General features: G+C 48.2%; 1 gene segment (V, D, J or C); it reads left to right on the top strand.

Moving 5' to 3' along the window:
* The first annotated feature begins 505 nt into the window (after window positions 1-505).
* LOC123486423 lies at window positions 506-1,562 on the top strand. The segment is given in 2 exon segments: window positions 506-538; window positions 1,175-1,562. Coding segments are annotated over 2 exon segments (345 nt in total).
* The last annotated feature ends 15,270 nt before the right edge of the window (window positions 1,563-16,832 follow it).

The raw sequence follows: 16,832 nt of genomic DNA, 5'->3' as shown, positions 1-16,832 counted from the left end.
TTTTCACACTTTTACAGTGTTAGTTTCATCAGCTGTTGTACAATATTATATAAAACACAAGAAAAACTGAATTTTGACTGCACAGAGCCTTTAATGGATTACTGCTGGTTTTACAGCACTGGAGAGTAACTGCAGTATGTGACCTGAAAGGACAGCTTTCACTGTAGGATCTGAGTCACAGTGATCTGCCCTCGGGATACTGAGAAAAGAATAACACATTGTCAAGATCAGATCCCATTTAAGATCAGTTTTCTAGAACATAATATGCTTTAGAATTCAACAGCAACTTTAACTTGAAAGCAAATGACAAGCATCAAGATGAAGGGGTCTATTCAATCCGTATTGCTGAAGTTCAGCGTTACAGCGTGATTGGAATTTAAAGGCAATGTTCCTGTGTTGCGGAGACTGCATTCACAGTAAACGCTGCATATGGGGTTGGCGGTAGCCTAGCGGTTAAGAGTTCGCTAGTTCGAATCCCTGAGCCGACTAGGTCAAACATCTGTCGATGTGCCCCTTGAGTAAGGCCCTTATTGCTCCTGTAAGTTCCTCTGGATAAGAGCATCTGCTAAGTGAAGTAAATGTAATATGTCAGCTCAATCAAAAATTATCTTGACATTTTCTATCCGGCAATCCATTTTTTTCTTAAACTCTTTAATCTCTATTAAAACATTTAGATTTGAGATACTTTACTTTCCAAAAATATTTTTATATATTGATTTTGAAAGAGCCTTCTTTAACAGTTTATTTAATCAAAATGTTAAATTGCGGGCATTTTTTTGTATGTTTTATTTGTATGATTGCAGACTATATAACTCTTATTCTGGTATGATAACTATAATATTTGTTATTGTAGTCATCAGTGTATTGTGTTCATGATAGCCAGAAACGGTCTCTGTTATTTATATCCAACCTCTTGGATTCTGCAAAATACTACAAATATGAGTATTCTGATGAGAAACGATCCTAAAATTTTTTATGTATGACAAAGTAATGCTAAAGTTAAACACGTCATACTTGTATGCTTTCTGCTTGTATACTTTATACTTGTAATATGCTTTCCTATCATACTAATGTTTGTGTTTTCTTCACGTCTTTTAGCAATCTAATCTAAGTTTTAGAAGTCATTTCCAAAGTACTTTGTTTTGATGTAGTTGATGTGTTGTGTTTATTCCAGGTAACAGTTCCCAAACCCGTCCAGCCACCCTCTAGTGAGGAGCTGTCCAGTAAGTCAATAGCCACGCTGATGTGTCTAGCCAACAAGGGCTTCCCCTCAGACTGGACCATGAGCTGGAAAGTGGACGGGACCAGCAAGAAGCAGGAGGCCAGTCCCGGGGTCCTGGAGAAGGACGGCCTGTACAGCTGGAGCAGCACACTGACTCTCACTGCCCAGGAGTGGACCAAGGCAGGAGAGGTGACCTATGAATTCCAGCAGAAATCCCAGACTCCAGTCACAAAGACCCTGAGGAGGGCTGACTGTTCTGGGTAGGACCCCTCAGTCACACACCCCTGTGGAGAGAGGATGCTGGTTCCTCTGCTTTGACTAGCTTTGTTCTAAAATCAGTTATTCTCTGATTTAGAGATCACCCTGGTGTAGACTAACAGGGGGCTTGTCTTGAATTCATGTGTCAATCCATTCTGTAGATTGAGATTGTGTTAGTTTTAGATTTGATGTGATCTGCTTTTATTCACTATCATGTTTGTTTTGATGCTTCGATTGTGTGATAATGTATTAAAATAAATATTTCTTTTTGAAATGCATATTTTTGTTGTTTCTAATAACCCTCCCGTTGTCCTGGTATTCTGTACACACGCCGTGCCCTCCGGGTCGAACTGTCCCCCTCTCACTAAAGGCCCAATTGGAACATGTGGGACAGTATGCGTGCGAACAGCCTTTGCAGATGTATTTGTTACACCTGGTGCACACCGTGTGTGTTTTACAGTCCTTCTTTGTGGGGCAGACCTGACACCTCTTCCTCTTACTGGGTTGTGCGGGGCTGGGTGCTTGGGCGCGGTGCGTGGTCCGGTGCTGCGGGGCATGATCCGGCGGGGCTGATCACGATATGTAGCCCTCTGAACAGCTTTGCGAGCGCCGCAGAAGCCGGTGCGAGGAGACGGGCCCTTCTTTGTATGAACGGAGTCACTAGTGCCTTTCCCAGCTGCTCAGGGAACACCCCTCCTCTTGTTTCGCTTACCAGGCATCCAAGTAGGGTTGAGCTCCGCCATATGACAAAAGCGTTGTAAGAGGACACGTCAAGGGATGTTGTGGAAGATGACCAGGGGCCAGCGCGCGGTCATCCTCCTGCAGCTGTAGGTTCCAATCACCTTGTCTAGGTTGTCCACCCTCCCTTGTTGCTGTTGTAGTCTAGGACGATGGCCGGCTTCTTGTCCTGGCGCACGGCCAACGTGAGCCTCGGTGTGCAGCGTGCTCAGGGAGTAAGACGTTCTTGTTTTTCTTTGCCAGGTAGGACACTAGAGCGGTGGTGGGCGTGACGCGAACTTGGAGGAGAAGAGGAGCCTGTCCTTTGAGGGCGAGCAGCGCCCTGCGGGAGCTCTGGCTTGTTCTTTCTGACTGTGCCGAACACGGTGCGTTCCTGGTCAGGAGCTGCGCGCGAGCTCGTATGAGGTTAAGAAATTGTTGCAGGTGACGTTGTGACCCCTGAGTCCCTGCGTCCAATCGAGCACGACCCTCATCCCCTGGTTCTTCTCGGGGCCTCCGCATGTGGCCTTCCGTTGTAGACCTGCATCTTCCAGGCATAGCTGGATTTGGAGTGCAGGCCACCCAGGTCTTGATGCCGTATTTGGCCGGCTTGCTTGGGATATACTGGCAGAAAGGACATCGGCCTGGAGGAGAGAGAGAGAGAGAGAGAGAGAGAGAGAGAGAGAGAGAGAGAGAGAGGGAGAGAGGAAAGACAAGAGATTAGCTTTAGCGTGTTGTGTTGTGTTGTGTTGTGTTCTGTGTTGTGTTCAGTGTTGTTGTTGTGCTCTTGTGTACTGTGTTGTTGGCCCCGCACACCTCTGAAAGGGACCAGTTGCTCGTCCACCGTCACGTCGGGCCCGGGGGTTGTAGAGGACGGCAGCCTCTCGACCACTTGTCCCAGACCTCTCTCACGGCCGCAAGTTTGTCACCGCCTCGCCTGCTGTGCGTCTCTCGGCTCTGGTCTGGCGGTCGTCGAAGCGAAGGAGTCTCGAGTGCGTGAAAGACTTTGGACGGCATGGTTGCGCGGAAAATGGTCCTTCCGCTCTCGGCGTCCCAGAGACTAGAGGCCGCTCCCCTCGGGACCTGTATAAACCGCGCTAGGATGAGCAGCCCACGTAGGCTCGCAGGTCTGTGGAGTCCATCGCTCCAGCGGCCGCCGCCGCCCCTTGGTCGCGGTCTTGTGGTCTTCGTGGTCTTCGTGGTCGTGCGGCGTAGTGGCGGTGGTCGTCGTCGCCGTCGCCGCCGTCGCCTCGGCTCCGTATTTTCCCGAACGCCCTCCAGATTGGTCATCTCCCAGGATGATGTCTTCTATCTCGGGTGTGAAAAACAAGCGGAACGTGGAGAGGATGTCGCGGGCTTGCCTACGGCCTGCCTAGTAGGCCCGGGCCTCATGTCCTCCGGCACCTCAGCAACTCGGCCTGTTACTTTTTGCCGCTCGGCGCCCTCCGCCGCCCGATTGTTGTCACAGGGCACCGAGCACCATTGATTTGGTCGTTTCTCGACACGAATGTCTCTCTTTCCACTCGAGGGATATCGTGTTGTGTTCTGGGGCTGATGCTGCGGCGCGCTGCGGCAGCGGCGGAGGTCTCCTCGCTCTCCTCGCTCTCGTTCACCTTCCCCTTGTTCTTCCCCCTTGTTCTTCCCCTTGTTCTTCCCTTGTTCTTCTTCTTCTTGTTGGTCGTTGTCGTCGTCTGCGTCGTCGTCTCGTTCGTCTTCTACGCCTTGACCTTCTTCTACTTGGACATCGTCCTCGTCGGCGGCGGCGTCGGCAGCTGCGGCGTCGTAGTCGTCGTCGTCGTCGTCGTCCTCTGTGGTCTCCTCGTCCTCTGGGTTGTATTCCTCCCCGTCTTCTTCTTCGGACGCTTCCTCGTCCGCTTCTCGTCCAGTCAGAGTCATTGGAAAATATCTGTTCTAGGACCTGTTTGCCGTGAATCGCACAGCACTCATAATAGCTTCGGCACCCAGGCTGGGGAAGTCCCCAAGACCTCTCTTTTCGGCACGTGTCCGGACATGCCATGGAGGCAATATTAGTAGTAGTAGTAGTAGTAGTAGTAGTAGTAGTAGTAGTAGTAGTAGTAGTAGTAGTAGTAGTAGTAGTAGTAGAAGTTGTAGTTGTTGTTCTTGGTGTTCTTGGTGTTGCTGTTTTTGTTTACGGCTTACCTAGTACCTCTGGCTCAGAGCTTATGCCTCTAACGTGTAGCCTGGGTCCGTTTGACCCCAGCCAGGACAGGACAGGAACGCTGGGGTTATACAGCAACTCGCTCTAACACTCTGACACGTAGCCTGGGTCTTTTTGACCCGGTCAGGAAAGCGGGAGGAGATATACAGCCACTAGCTCTAACACCTAGGCTCTGACACGTAGCCTGGGTCTTTTTGACCCGGACAGGACAGGACAGGACAACGCTGAGTTATACAGCCACTAGCTCAAACACATAGGCACTGACACGTACCTGTCTTTTTGACCCGGTCGGACGCAGGAGGAGATATACGCACTCGCTCTAACACCTAGGCTCTAACACGTAGCCTGGGTCCTTTTGACCCGGACAGGACAGACAGGACAGACAGCGGAGGAGATATACAGCCACTCGCTCTAACACCTAGGCTCTAACATTAACCAAAAAAAAAAAAAAAATGAATAGAATATAATTAATTATTTTTATGGGAGTGGTCATTGAATCCACAATATAACAGGTTCGTGTCTCACAGACAAACAACATCCATCGAAGCTATGTCGACTTTCCAGAACACAGAAACGCAAAGGCGATTCTCGCTGCATCACTGCAGTGTTTGACATACACCACGTCGGACTCCAGTCACGTCACTCTACACCGACAATACCACATCGTCCCGGCACCGTGATCGGGGTCTGGGCATCGGAGGGTCGACTCGACTGAATCCGAGCACCATCAAGTTCAACGACATCTATTCTGCGTTCAATCGAGTAGTGAACAACATACCCATACTTCTCGGTCACGGTGCCTCTCGGTCATGCCCAACAACAAACTGGAGGTAAGACTATTTGTCGAACCCAAAATAGTCTGTTGAGGTATGAGCTGTGGCTCGTTGGGTAAGAGACGGCTCTGCTCTTGTGGTTTTACCACGGTGCAGTGTCACACTCATGGTGACACACCGGGACCATGCGAAGATACACCGTGAAGCTGTGGGATGGTGTCCCTGTGCTGCAACGTTGACCGGTTTCCGACGACAGCGAGTCTTGTACTTGTGCTTTGTACTCACGACATGTGGGACATGGACGTTCGTCACAGCCACGTCCGAGACCATTTGTTGACATATCGGACATATCGGCAAATGCCATGCGACATCTCTTCCGTGTGTAGCGGTGTCCACATGACAGATCTCTCAGATGAGGAACAGACACTTCTGATGAAGAACGTCGCCTGGATATTTCAAGGCTTTTTCTGTTGCCCCCAAACAACACGCCATGACGAGATCCGTTCGAGCCTAGGCATACCTTGTGATTTCACGAAAACCCAAAATATTGTACCGCAAGTATACAAGTTGACAGACTGTCAGAATGAAACACGTTCGCAGATGTACAATTGTCAGCAAGCCGAAGACCAGATGACATGTATTCACTTGTTGAGGAAATGGACATCTTGGGTTTCCAGCATTGTCGTCGAGTAGTGACACACACCTACAATATTACAAGGAAATCACCAGATTCTTTAGAAAGTAAACATTTCACTGTAATGTCTGGACCTACAATGTGACCAATAAAAGTTGATTTAATTTAATTTGCAAGGGTCCCGTTCACAGCAACCTCGCTCTAACACTCTAACACGTAGCCTGGTCGTTTGTGACCCCAGCCAGGACAGGAGAGGACAACGCTAGGGGTCATACAGCCACTCGCTCTAACACATAGGCACTGACACGTAGCCTGGGTCTTTTTGTTACCCCGGACAGGACAGCGGGAGGATATACAGCCACACGCTCTAACACATAGGCACTGACACGTAGGCTGGGTCGTTTTGACCCCGGACAAGAAAGGACAGGACAGGACAGGACAGCGGGAGGAGATATACAGCCACTCGCTCTAACACCTAGGCACTGACACTTAGCCTGGGTCTTTTTGACCCCGGAAGGACAGCGACGCAGGATATACAGTCACTCACTCTAACACGTAGCCTGGGTCTTTGACCGCGGACAGGACAACGGGGAGGGTTATCAAAGACCTATCATTTTACAGCGGTACAATGCCGACATCTAGTGGTCATACAACATACAGGGTGAACGAAAACACATGAAAACGCAACGCATAACCGCCAGGGGGGCTTCACCGGCTTGTGGACTGTGTGCTTTTCTAATAACTAATAGCTTTTCTAACACGCTGTCCTTGGACAGTTGAATGGAACCTAGATTAGGCTTCACTGAGCCTTGCAATGATCATGAGCACATTTACCTAGGTGTGCTTGTGTGTGCATTCTCATTGTCTCCCCCTAAGCGTTCCTATAGTGTCTTTACCTATTCAGGCATAGGCAATACCGGCTGCAACGATGCTTTTCTAATAACTTCACTCTAACACGCTGTCCTTGGACAGTTGAATGGAACCTATATTAGGCTTCACTGAGCCTTGCAATGATCATGAGCACATTTACCTAGGTGTGCTTGTGTGCATTCTCATCGTCTCCCCCTAGCGTTCCTATAGTGTCCTTACCTATTCAGGCATAGGCAATAGCGGCTGCAATGATCTGATACAAGTGTAATGAATATGCTAGTTCGGAAATGATAGCAATAACGGAGAGACAGATCTAAATGATAAATAAACATAAACAATGAAATGAGAGACACAGACGTGTTCAATGACATGTTTAGTTGTTTACGTTTATTCGGTGTCATTGACATACAACATGCTGTACGGGGAACTGGGGTTGGTATTAGTGATCGGCCTCAGCTGGTGCTAGATCCAGGGTCCAGGAAATCTTGTGGTGTTGGTTGTTTCCAACGATGACTGTTGCCCCTGTCATCTTCTTAACTTTTAGTCTTGTGAAGGTTGGACTAGGAGTTGCTGCGGTGCTGCAAATTGCACGTGTCTCACGGGGTAGTCAGACAAGCTTTTCACTGACGGGTCGACGTAGCTCGCAAGCATGGCTAACAGAGAGTCGAGATGGTGGTAGTGTGTCAACTCTAGGTACATGGGTCTTGTGAAGGGACTGTCCTTGGGTCCTATCATTGTATTGACTCTGTCACGGCTGAGGGATTTCACATTGACACGGTCCAGGGTTTCCTTCTCGTGATCTGTCAGGGTCCTGTTCTTCAACAGGAGACAGTTGTACCACGAGGCCATTGCGTTAGTCGATTCGGTGGGTGATCCTGGTGTAGATTACTGGTGGCGATGTAGGAGGTATAGGAGGTCTGCTTGGGTTATCCGAGGTGGGTTTGATGAGAGCGCAGAGCGAGTTGTTGTCACAGTGATCGACTGGGCAGAGGTTGCTGTGCCCAGATAAGGTTTCCCCAGAGGAGCGCTCAGTGACAATCGCTTCTCGAGCCTAACCCCGTATATAGTTCCTCATGCGGTCCCGGTGATTTTCGTCTAGACATCTAGATATTGACGGCTCTAACTCACGTATCCTCCTTCGGAACAGTTTGGTATTGACTGCAACCCGCCACCAATATGATGAGCGTGCCTCCCTGGAGTCTTCCGACATGGACACGAACTGTACCTGGGCTATGGGCTTGCTGAACTGTACACTGCGGTGTTGATCTTGTTGCTTCTTGTTGTTCTTCTCATTCACGGTTTTCTCCACTTGATCCTCGCCCGGTACCGGGTAACGTCCGCTTCGGCGTCTGCGTCGTGGAGGACTTTCGTGATTTGACCACTCGTTTTGCATGTCACACAGGGCATTGCATTGGGATGTCATGGAGGATTGGGCTGTCTCAGTAGAGAGGTTGTGATCGTTGTGCCCCGAGCACCGTTTCTTGGTAATCGGTCTGTGTTTAGGTCTGTGTGTATCGATATTGGCCTCGTGAGACATCATGTATGCTGTTCGAAACCTAATGACTCGGTTCTATGATTATACTGTAGCGTCTATGGGATCCGTGTGTGTGTGTGTGTGTGTATGGTTAATGTAGGGTGGTGTGAGATGTATTAATGTGTGCCATTCGCATGTAAATATATACGTCCGTACACACTGCATGCATAGCCCTATAGTGAAGGTCTTTACACAGTCTACCACTGTCCTATCTGCCACGCTTGTCCGGTTGGAATAAAGAAGTGGCGTGAGTCGGTAATATGTACCCAGCTCATGTACGCTTTCATATTATCCCTACCTACACCTGTGACTGTTGTCTATGTGACTGTTGTCTATGTTCCTATGCATAGTATTGTTATGTTGAAGTGATGAACCTGTGTCAATAAAGGATACACCAGAGGCTAAGACGATTTGTTCCTTGTCATTTATTCACTGTCATTTACTCACATTTACACCACAAAACACATATATATATTTCAGGTTGAAATGCACACGGGAGGGTAGTCCACTAGTGGGACACGTAATGTTCATCGCCAACAACCAAGTAACAAAGGCACAATAGGGACAACATGTGTTAAGCTACACAACTGATTTTACATTGTAAGGAGACCTAGGGTCTATCCATGAGGGACAGTCTCAAGATTGTTTGCATTCCTTCTGAAGCTCCGGGTCTTGTAGACAGCTTTGTGTTTCGGGGGATGCAGATCTTTACACCGGGGACTGGGGCTGTAAACACAACGCACAACACCGTGCACAACGCTCAACATACTCTGGGTTCCATGAAAATATCACTACTATAGCCATACCAAACGGTCTGGGTAAGGTCTAGCGCTACCATCCCTCGGTTCTCAGCTCAGACAGAGGTGGAGATTACAGAGACGATGGATGGAGGTCCTTACATGAAGCTGGACTGCGAATTGTAAGGGTTGGCGTTTCTGCTGCTCATGTAGTCTCGAGCTGAGGAGGGTATGGTCACCACATCCGGGATGTCTCTCTGACAATCAACCGGGATCCTTTCGTGCTTCCCCTTTAGGATGGTAGATGTCAGCACCATGGTCACCACGTATATGAGGTAGATTATGATATTGAACACGGTGATAGCGCACTCCATGTTATGCAACCAATCAATCAATCAATTTTATTTTATATAGCCCTTCTTACATCAGCTAATATCTCGAAGTGCTGTACAGAAACCCAGCCTAAAACCCCAAACAGCTAGTAATGCAGGTGTAGAAGCACGGTGGCTAGGAAAAACTCCCTAGAAAGGCGAAAACCTAGGAAGAAACCTAGAGAGGAACCAGGCTATGAGGGGTGGCCAGTCCTCTTCTGGCTGTGCCGGGTGGAGATTATAACAGAACCATGCCAAGATGTTCAAAAATGTTCATAAGTGACAAGCATGGTCAAATAATAATCAGAATAAATCTCAGTTGGCTTTTTCATAGCCGATCATTAAGAGTTTGAAAAACAGCAGGTCTGGGACAGGTAGGGGTTCCATAACCGCAGGCAGAACAGTTTAAACTGGAATAGCAGCAAGGCCAGGCGGACTGGGGACAGCAAGGAGTCACCACGGCCGGTAGTCCCGGGCGTATGGGTCCTAGGGCTCAGGTCTCTCAGTTGGCTTTTCATAGCCGATCATTAAGAGTTGAAAACAGCAGGTCTGGGACAGGTAGGGGTTTCAGGCCGCAGGCAGAACAGTTGAAACTGGAATAGCAGCAAGGCCAGGCGGACTGGGGACAGCAAGGTGTCATCATGCCCGGTAGTCCTGACGTATGGTCCTAGGGCTCAGGTTCTCAGAGAGAAAGAGAGAACGAGAGAATTAGAGAGAGCATACTTAAATTCACACAGGACACTGGATAAGACAGGAGAAGTACTCCAGGTATAACCAACTAACCCCAGCCCCCCGACACATAAACTACTGCAGCATAAATACTGGAGGCTGAGACAGGAGCGGTCCGGAGACACTGTGGCCCCATCCGAAGAAACCCCGGACAGGGCCAAACAGGAAGGATATAACCCCACCCACTCCGCCAAAGCACAGCCCCCGCACCACTAGAGGGATATCCCCAACCACCAACTTACAATCCTGAGACAAGGCCGAGTATAGCCCACAGAGGTCTCTACCACAGCACAAACCAAAGGGGGGCGCCAACCCAGACAGGAAGATCACGTCAGTAACTCAACCCACTCAAGTGACGACCCCTCCCAGGGAACGGCATGAAAGAGCACCAGCAAGCCAGTGACTCAGCCCCTGCAACAGGGTTAGAGGCAGAGAACCCCAGTGGAGAGGGGAACCGGCCTGGCAGAGACAGCAAGGGCTGTTCGTTGCTCCAGCCTTTCCGTTCACCTTCACACTCCTGGGCCAGACTACACTCAATCATATGACCTACTGAAGAGATAAGTCTTCAGTAAAGACTTAAAGGTTGAGACTGAGTCTGCGTCTCTCACATGGGTAGGCAGACTGTTCCATAAAAATGGAGATCTATAGGAGAAAGCCCTGCCTCCCGCTGTTTGCTTAGAAATTCTAGGGACAATTAGGAGGCCTGCGTCTTGTGACCGTGGCGTACGTATTGGTATGTACGGCAGGACCAACTCGGAAAGATAGGTAGGAGCAAGCCCATGTAACGCTTTATGGTTAACAGTAAAACCTTGAAATCAGCCCTTGCCTTAACAGGAAGCCAGTGTAGGGAAGCTAGCACTGGAGTAATATGATCAAATTTCTTGGTTCTAGTCAGGATTCTAGCAGCCGTATTTAGCACTAACTGAAGTTTATTTAGTGCTTTATCCGGGTAGCCGGAAAAAATAGAGCATTGCAGTAGTCTAACCTAGAAGTAACAAATGCATGGATTAATTTTTCTGCATCATTTTTGGACAGAAAATTTCTGATTTTTGCAATGTTACGTAGATGGAAAAAGCTGTCCTTGAAACAGTCTTGATATGTTCGTCAAAAGAGAGATCAGGGTCAAGAGTAACGCCTAGGTCCTTCACAGTTTTATTTGAGACGACTTTACAACCATCAAGATGAATTGTCAGATTTAACAGAAGATCTCTTTGTTTCTTGGGACCTAGAACAAGCATCTCTGTTTTGTCCGAGTTTAAAGTAAAAAAGTTTTCAGCCATCCACTTCCTTATGTCTGAAACACAGGCTTCTAGCGAGGGCAATTTTGGGGCTTCACCATGCTTCATTGAAATGTACAGCTGTGTGTCATCCGCATAGCAGTGAAAGTTAACATTATGTTTTCGAATAACATCCCCAAGAGGTAAAATATATAGTGAAAACAATAGTGGTCCTAAAACGGAACCTTGAGGAACACCGAAATGTACAGTTGATTTGTCGGAGGACAGACCATTCACAGAGACAAACTGATATCTTTCCGACAGGTAGGATCTAAACCAGGCCAGAACTTGTCCGTGTAGACCAATTTGGGTTTCAGTCTCTCCAAAAGAATGTGGTGATCGATGGTGTCAAAGGCAGCACTAAGGTCTAGTAGCACGAGGACAGATGCAGAGCCTCGGTCTGACGCCATTAAAAGGTCATTTACCACCTTCACAAGTGCAGTCTCAGTGCTATGATGGGGTCTAAAACCAGACTGAAGCATTTCGTTATACATTGTTTGTCTTCAGAAAGGCAGTGAGTTGCTGCGCAACAGCTTTTTCTAAAATTTTTGAGAGGAATGGAAGATTCGATATAGGCCGATAGTTTTTATATTTTCCGGGTCAAGGTTTGGCTTTTTCAAGAGAGGCTTTATCACTGCCACTTTTAGTGAGTTTGGTACACATCCGGTGGATAGAGAGCTGTTTATTATGTTCAACATAGGAGGGCCAAGCACAGGAAGCAGCTCCTTCAGCAGTTTAGTAGGAATAGGATCCAGTATGCAGCTTGAAGGTTTAGAGGCCATGATTATTTTCATCATTGTGTCAAGAGATATAGTACTAAAACACTTAAGTGTCTCTCCCGATCCCAGGCCCTCGCAGATCTGTGCAGATCCAGGACAGCTAAGCCCTGGAGAATACGCAGATTCAAAGAGGAGTCCGTAATTTGCTTTCTAATGGTCTGATCTTTTCCTCAAAGAAGTTCATGAATTTATCACTGCTGAAGTGAAAGCCATCCTCTCTTGGGGAATGCTGCTTTTTAGTTAGCTTTGCAACAGTATCAAAAAGAAATTTTGGATTGTTCTTATTTTCCTCGATTAAGTTGGAAAAGTAGGATGATCGAGCAGCAGTGAGGGCTCTTCGGTACTGCACGGTACTGTCTTTCCAAGCTAGTCGGAAGACTTCCAGTTTGGTGTGGCGCCATTTCCGTTCCAATTTCCTGGAAGCTTGCTTCAAAGCTCGGGTATTTTCTGTATACCAGAGCTAGTTTCTATGACAAATGTTTTTCGTTTTTAGGGGTGCAACTGCATCTAGGGTATTGCGCAAGGTTAAATTGAGTTCCTCAGTTAAGTGGTTAACTGATTTTGTCCTCTGACGTCCTTGGGTAGGCAGAAGGAGTCTGGAAGGGCATCAATGAATTTTTTGTGTTGTCTGAGAATTTATAGCACGACTTTTGATGCTCCTTGGTTGGGGTCTGAGCAGATTATTTGTTGCGTTGCAAACGTAATAAAATGGTGGTCCGATAGTCCAGGATTTTGTGGAAAAACATTAAGATCTACAACATTTATTCCATGGGACAAAACTAGGTCCAGAGTATGACTGTGGCAGTGAGTAGGTCCCAGAGACATGTTGGACAAAACCCACTGAGTCGATAATGGCTCCGAAAGACTTTTGGAGTGGGTCTGTGGACTTCTCCATGTGAATATTAAAATCACCAAAAATTAGAATATGATCTGCTATGACTACAAGGTCTGATAGGAATTCAGGAAACTCAGAGAGGAACGCTGTATATGGCCCAGGAGGCCTGTAAACAGTAGCTATAAAAAGTGATTGAGTAGGCTGCATAGATTTCATGACTAGAAGCTCAAAAGATGAAAACGCCATTTTTTTTTTAGAATTGAAATTTGCTATCGTAAATGTTAGCAACACCTCCGCCTTTGCGGGATGCACGGGAATATGGTCACTAGTGTAACCAGGAGGTGAGGCCTCATTTAACACAGCAAATTCATCAGGCTTAAGCCATGTTTCCAGTCAGGCCAATCACATCAAGATTATGATCAGTGATTAGTTCATTGACTATGACTGCCTTTGAAGTGAGGGATCTAACATTAAGTAACCCTATTTTGAGATGTGAGGTATCACGATCTCTTTCAATAATGGCAGGAATGGAGGAGGTCTTTATCCTAATAAGATTGCTAGGTGAACACCGCCATGTTTAGTTTTTGCCCAACCTAGATCGAGGCACAGACACAGTCTCAATGGGTATGGCTGAGCTGACTACACTGACTGTGCTATTGGCAGACTCCACTAAGCTGGCAGGTTGGCTAACAGCCTGCTGCCTGGCCTGCACCCTATTTCACTGTGGGGCTAGAGGAGTTAGAGCCCTATCTATGTTGGTAGATAAGAGGAGAGCACCCCTCCAGCTAGGATGGAGTCCGTCACTCCTCAGCAGGTCAGGCTTGGTCCTGTTTGTGGGTGAGTCCCAGAAAGAGGGCCAATTATCCACAAATGTTATCTTTTGGGAGGGGCAGAAAACAGTTTTCAACCAGCGATTAAGTGCTGAGACTCTGCTGTAGAGCTCATCACTTCCCCTAACTGGGAGGGGCCAGAGACAATTACTCGATGCCGACACATCTTTCTAGCTGATTTACCACGCTGAAGCTATGTTGCACTTGGTGACCTCTGACTGTTTCATCCTAACATCATTGGTGCCACGTGGATAACAATATCTCTATACTCTCTACACTCGCCAGTTTAGCTTTAGCCAGCACCATCTTTAGATTAGCCTTAACGTCGGTAGCCCTGCCCCCTGGTAAACAGTGTATGATCGCTGGGTGATTCGTTTTAAGTCTAATACTGCGGGTAATGGAGTCGCCAATGACTAGGGTTTTCAATTTGTCAGAGCTAATGGTGGGAGCCTTCGGAGTCTCAGACCCCAACGTGGGGAGGAGTAGAGACTAGAGAAGACTCAGACTCAGACTCCGACTCGCTACATAATGGGAAAACCGGTTGAAGGTTTCTGTCGGCTGAATGAGCGACACCGGTTGAGCATTCCAACAGTATTTCCCTCCAGAAGCCATGAGAAAGTTGTCCGGCTGCGGGGACTGTGCGGGGGGATTTATACTAACGTTATTGAAGATGTTGAAGATGTTGATGAACCACGTCCAGATAAAGCGTCCGAGGTGAAAAAAGTTGAATAAGGGAAAAAAGTTGCGATGGAAAAAAGGAAAGTAACGTAAAGTTGGCAGCTAACGTACAGGAAAATGACTCTTGTGTCTCGGGATAAACGTCCGGGGTGAAAAAGTTTAACGAAAAAAGATGAGTGAGGACAAAACTAAAAAGTTGGTAAATTTGTTGAACACAGAGATTGATTAAACGTTTATTAAAAGTAAAACGTGAATAGTTTGGCAGGTAGCCAAGTAGCAACAAACAGCACAGCAACAACAGCACGGAGACAATGCGGAAGCGAGACGGAAGTCACGTGTTCGTATCCACCTATGGCAGGTGAGAGAAGATCAGTGTGAGACAAGACTCTGCTGGTTTGCTGATCAGAAGGTCGGGTACAGCAACTCCATGCAGCCTGCGATCACGGCCATGAACAGCTCAATGTTCATCATGATCAGGCACATCAGCACGGTCCTGGTGCTATTGGTAGACTCCGGACCCCCGTGAGGAGCCCTCGGAGTCGTCCAGTTTCCTTGCTCTTTGCTGCGAAGTAGCTGAGCACTATGCTCACCACCATGGCCAGGCAACCAAGCGTGATGAGGGGCTATCCCAGCGTGGATGTAAGCGTACTGGTATTCGGGTCTGCCTTCGGAAGGAGGCGACTGCGTTGCGGCTGAGTCCAGCCGGCCCGTGGTCCTAGTAACGTGCCTGTTGTCAATGAAGTAGAGAACGTTGTTGGGAATGGTGAGAAATCCCACGATGAGAGAGAGGTGATGACTGCAATGGCACCTCCCAGCTTGCCCCTGAAACGGACCTTGCTCAGCATGGGGTCGTTCCGCTGACATTCTGCTGTTAAACAGGGATCTTTGCTCTTGGATATCAATGACTCGAAGCCTCCAAGGCTTGGTTTCTTGCGATTCATTTCTCTTTTAGGGAATCGCTAGCCTCCTCCTGGGTTCCCTAGGTTACCCGGGTTCTCTTTGTCCTTCCTTACTTACTCACGTTGCAAGATTGGGAGTACCCGAACGGTCCTCTTTTCTGGGGTTTTGTTTATCAATGGGATCCCGGTTATAGTATCAAGCCTACCAATCCTTGAACATTTTCAATACAATGAAGCCCAAGACCCCGTGATCGAGTTCTTAGGCTCAGGAGGTGAACGATGTCTGCGAAGTCTACAGGCGACCACCGTTGGTACAAGGTTCAGGGTATCACCAAAACCATACACTCCATGGTGTACTGCAGGAAGCGGCCATCCGGTCACTGGAACATGATAAGCATGGATCTGTTCACCAGGGTTGTAAAGGACCTGAACGCCAACCCGGAGAGCTCAGCTCCAGTGGGTGCCTGAGTATGTAAGAAACCTGAATGCTCCCAGTCCAAGGGCACCAAGTTCACGGAAGACCTGCTGCAACTGGTGAGGTCCAAAGCCCTGACCCCAGATGCCTGCAGACGCCTGTGGGACAGGAGCCGTATGTCCACCGGGTGGTATAGGCGTTGCGGTAGACGCACAGTGCAAGGACGTGTTCAACGGAAGAAGAAGATAAGTGACGCGGGGCCCGTGTCTCGCCTCATTCTCACACAGCTCGAGGCCCTGTGCCTGACGGCTCCCATTTGCGCAGGCCTCAAGGTTGCCGGTTTGCCCACGCCCGATATGTTCGGTGAACCCGGATCCTACACGTACCACAACGGCTGTACGCGAGGCTGCAAGGCCATCCGGTGACACATGGGGCTCCTACACCGAGGTGGACCTTGTTGCCCACTACACAGTAAATGACAACATAGCGCTGCTGGAGCTCAAGACCAGGAACAACGACATTATCGACCAGACTACCCTGTGGCGATACAACACTCTAGCTGTGGCTGACCTGGGTGATGTTCTCGCTCACGTACCCGAGCATGGCAGAGCGGTCAGCCGCACACCTTGTGATAATCAGACCGGGGACCAACCAGGTTACCATACGGAGTTGTTTTAAGGCCCACGATATCTAAAAGTATACGCCAGCAAGTTCCCGTGGCTCAACTGTTTCTGCACCCAGGTGCTTAATTGTCTAGCCCCTATGTGTGTGAACATGAGGTCGAAACTCAGCTGGCCTCCTCGGCAAGTAGACGGGTATCCTGGGTAGACCCTAAAGACCTGTGTTATAGGAACATAATGTTCAACCAGGAAAAATGAAAAACAGGAAGACTGTAGATGGGCCATTGACCTGGGTTTCGGATGATGTCTCTAGTGTTGAAATCGACCAAGATCACGACAAGGAAGATCACGGCTAAGAGGAATAAAAACGTTACATGCGGTGTACATTTTACATGTTCTCTTTGTATAGTCCTTTAGAAGGACTCTCCCTACGCCACAACACCACAGCAGCAACCAAGCACCAAGGAAAACACTT

This window comes from Coregonus clupeaformis, unplaced genomic scaffold (assembly GCF_020615455.1).
Source record: "Coregonus clupeaformis isolate EN_2021a unplaced genomic scaffold, ASM2061545v1 scaf1198, whole genome shotgun sequence".
NCBI lineage: Eukaryota > Metazoa > Chordata > Actinopteri > Salmoniformes > Salmonidae > Coregonus > Coregonus clupeaformis.
This window is presented reverse-complemented; position numbering and strand designations above follow the sequence as displayed.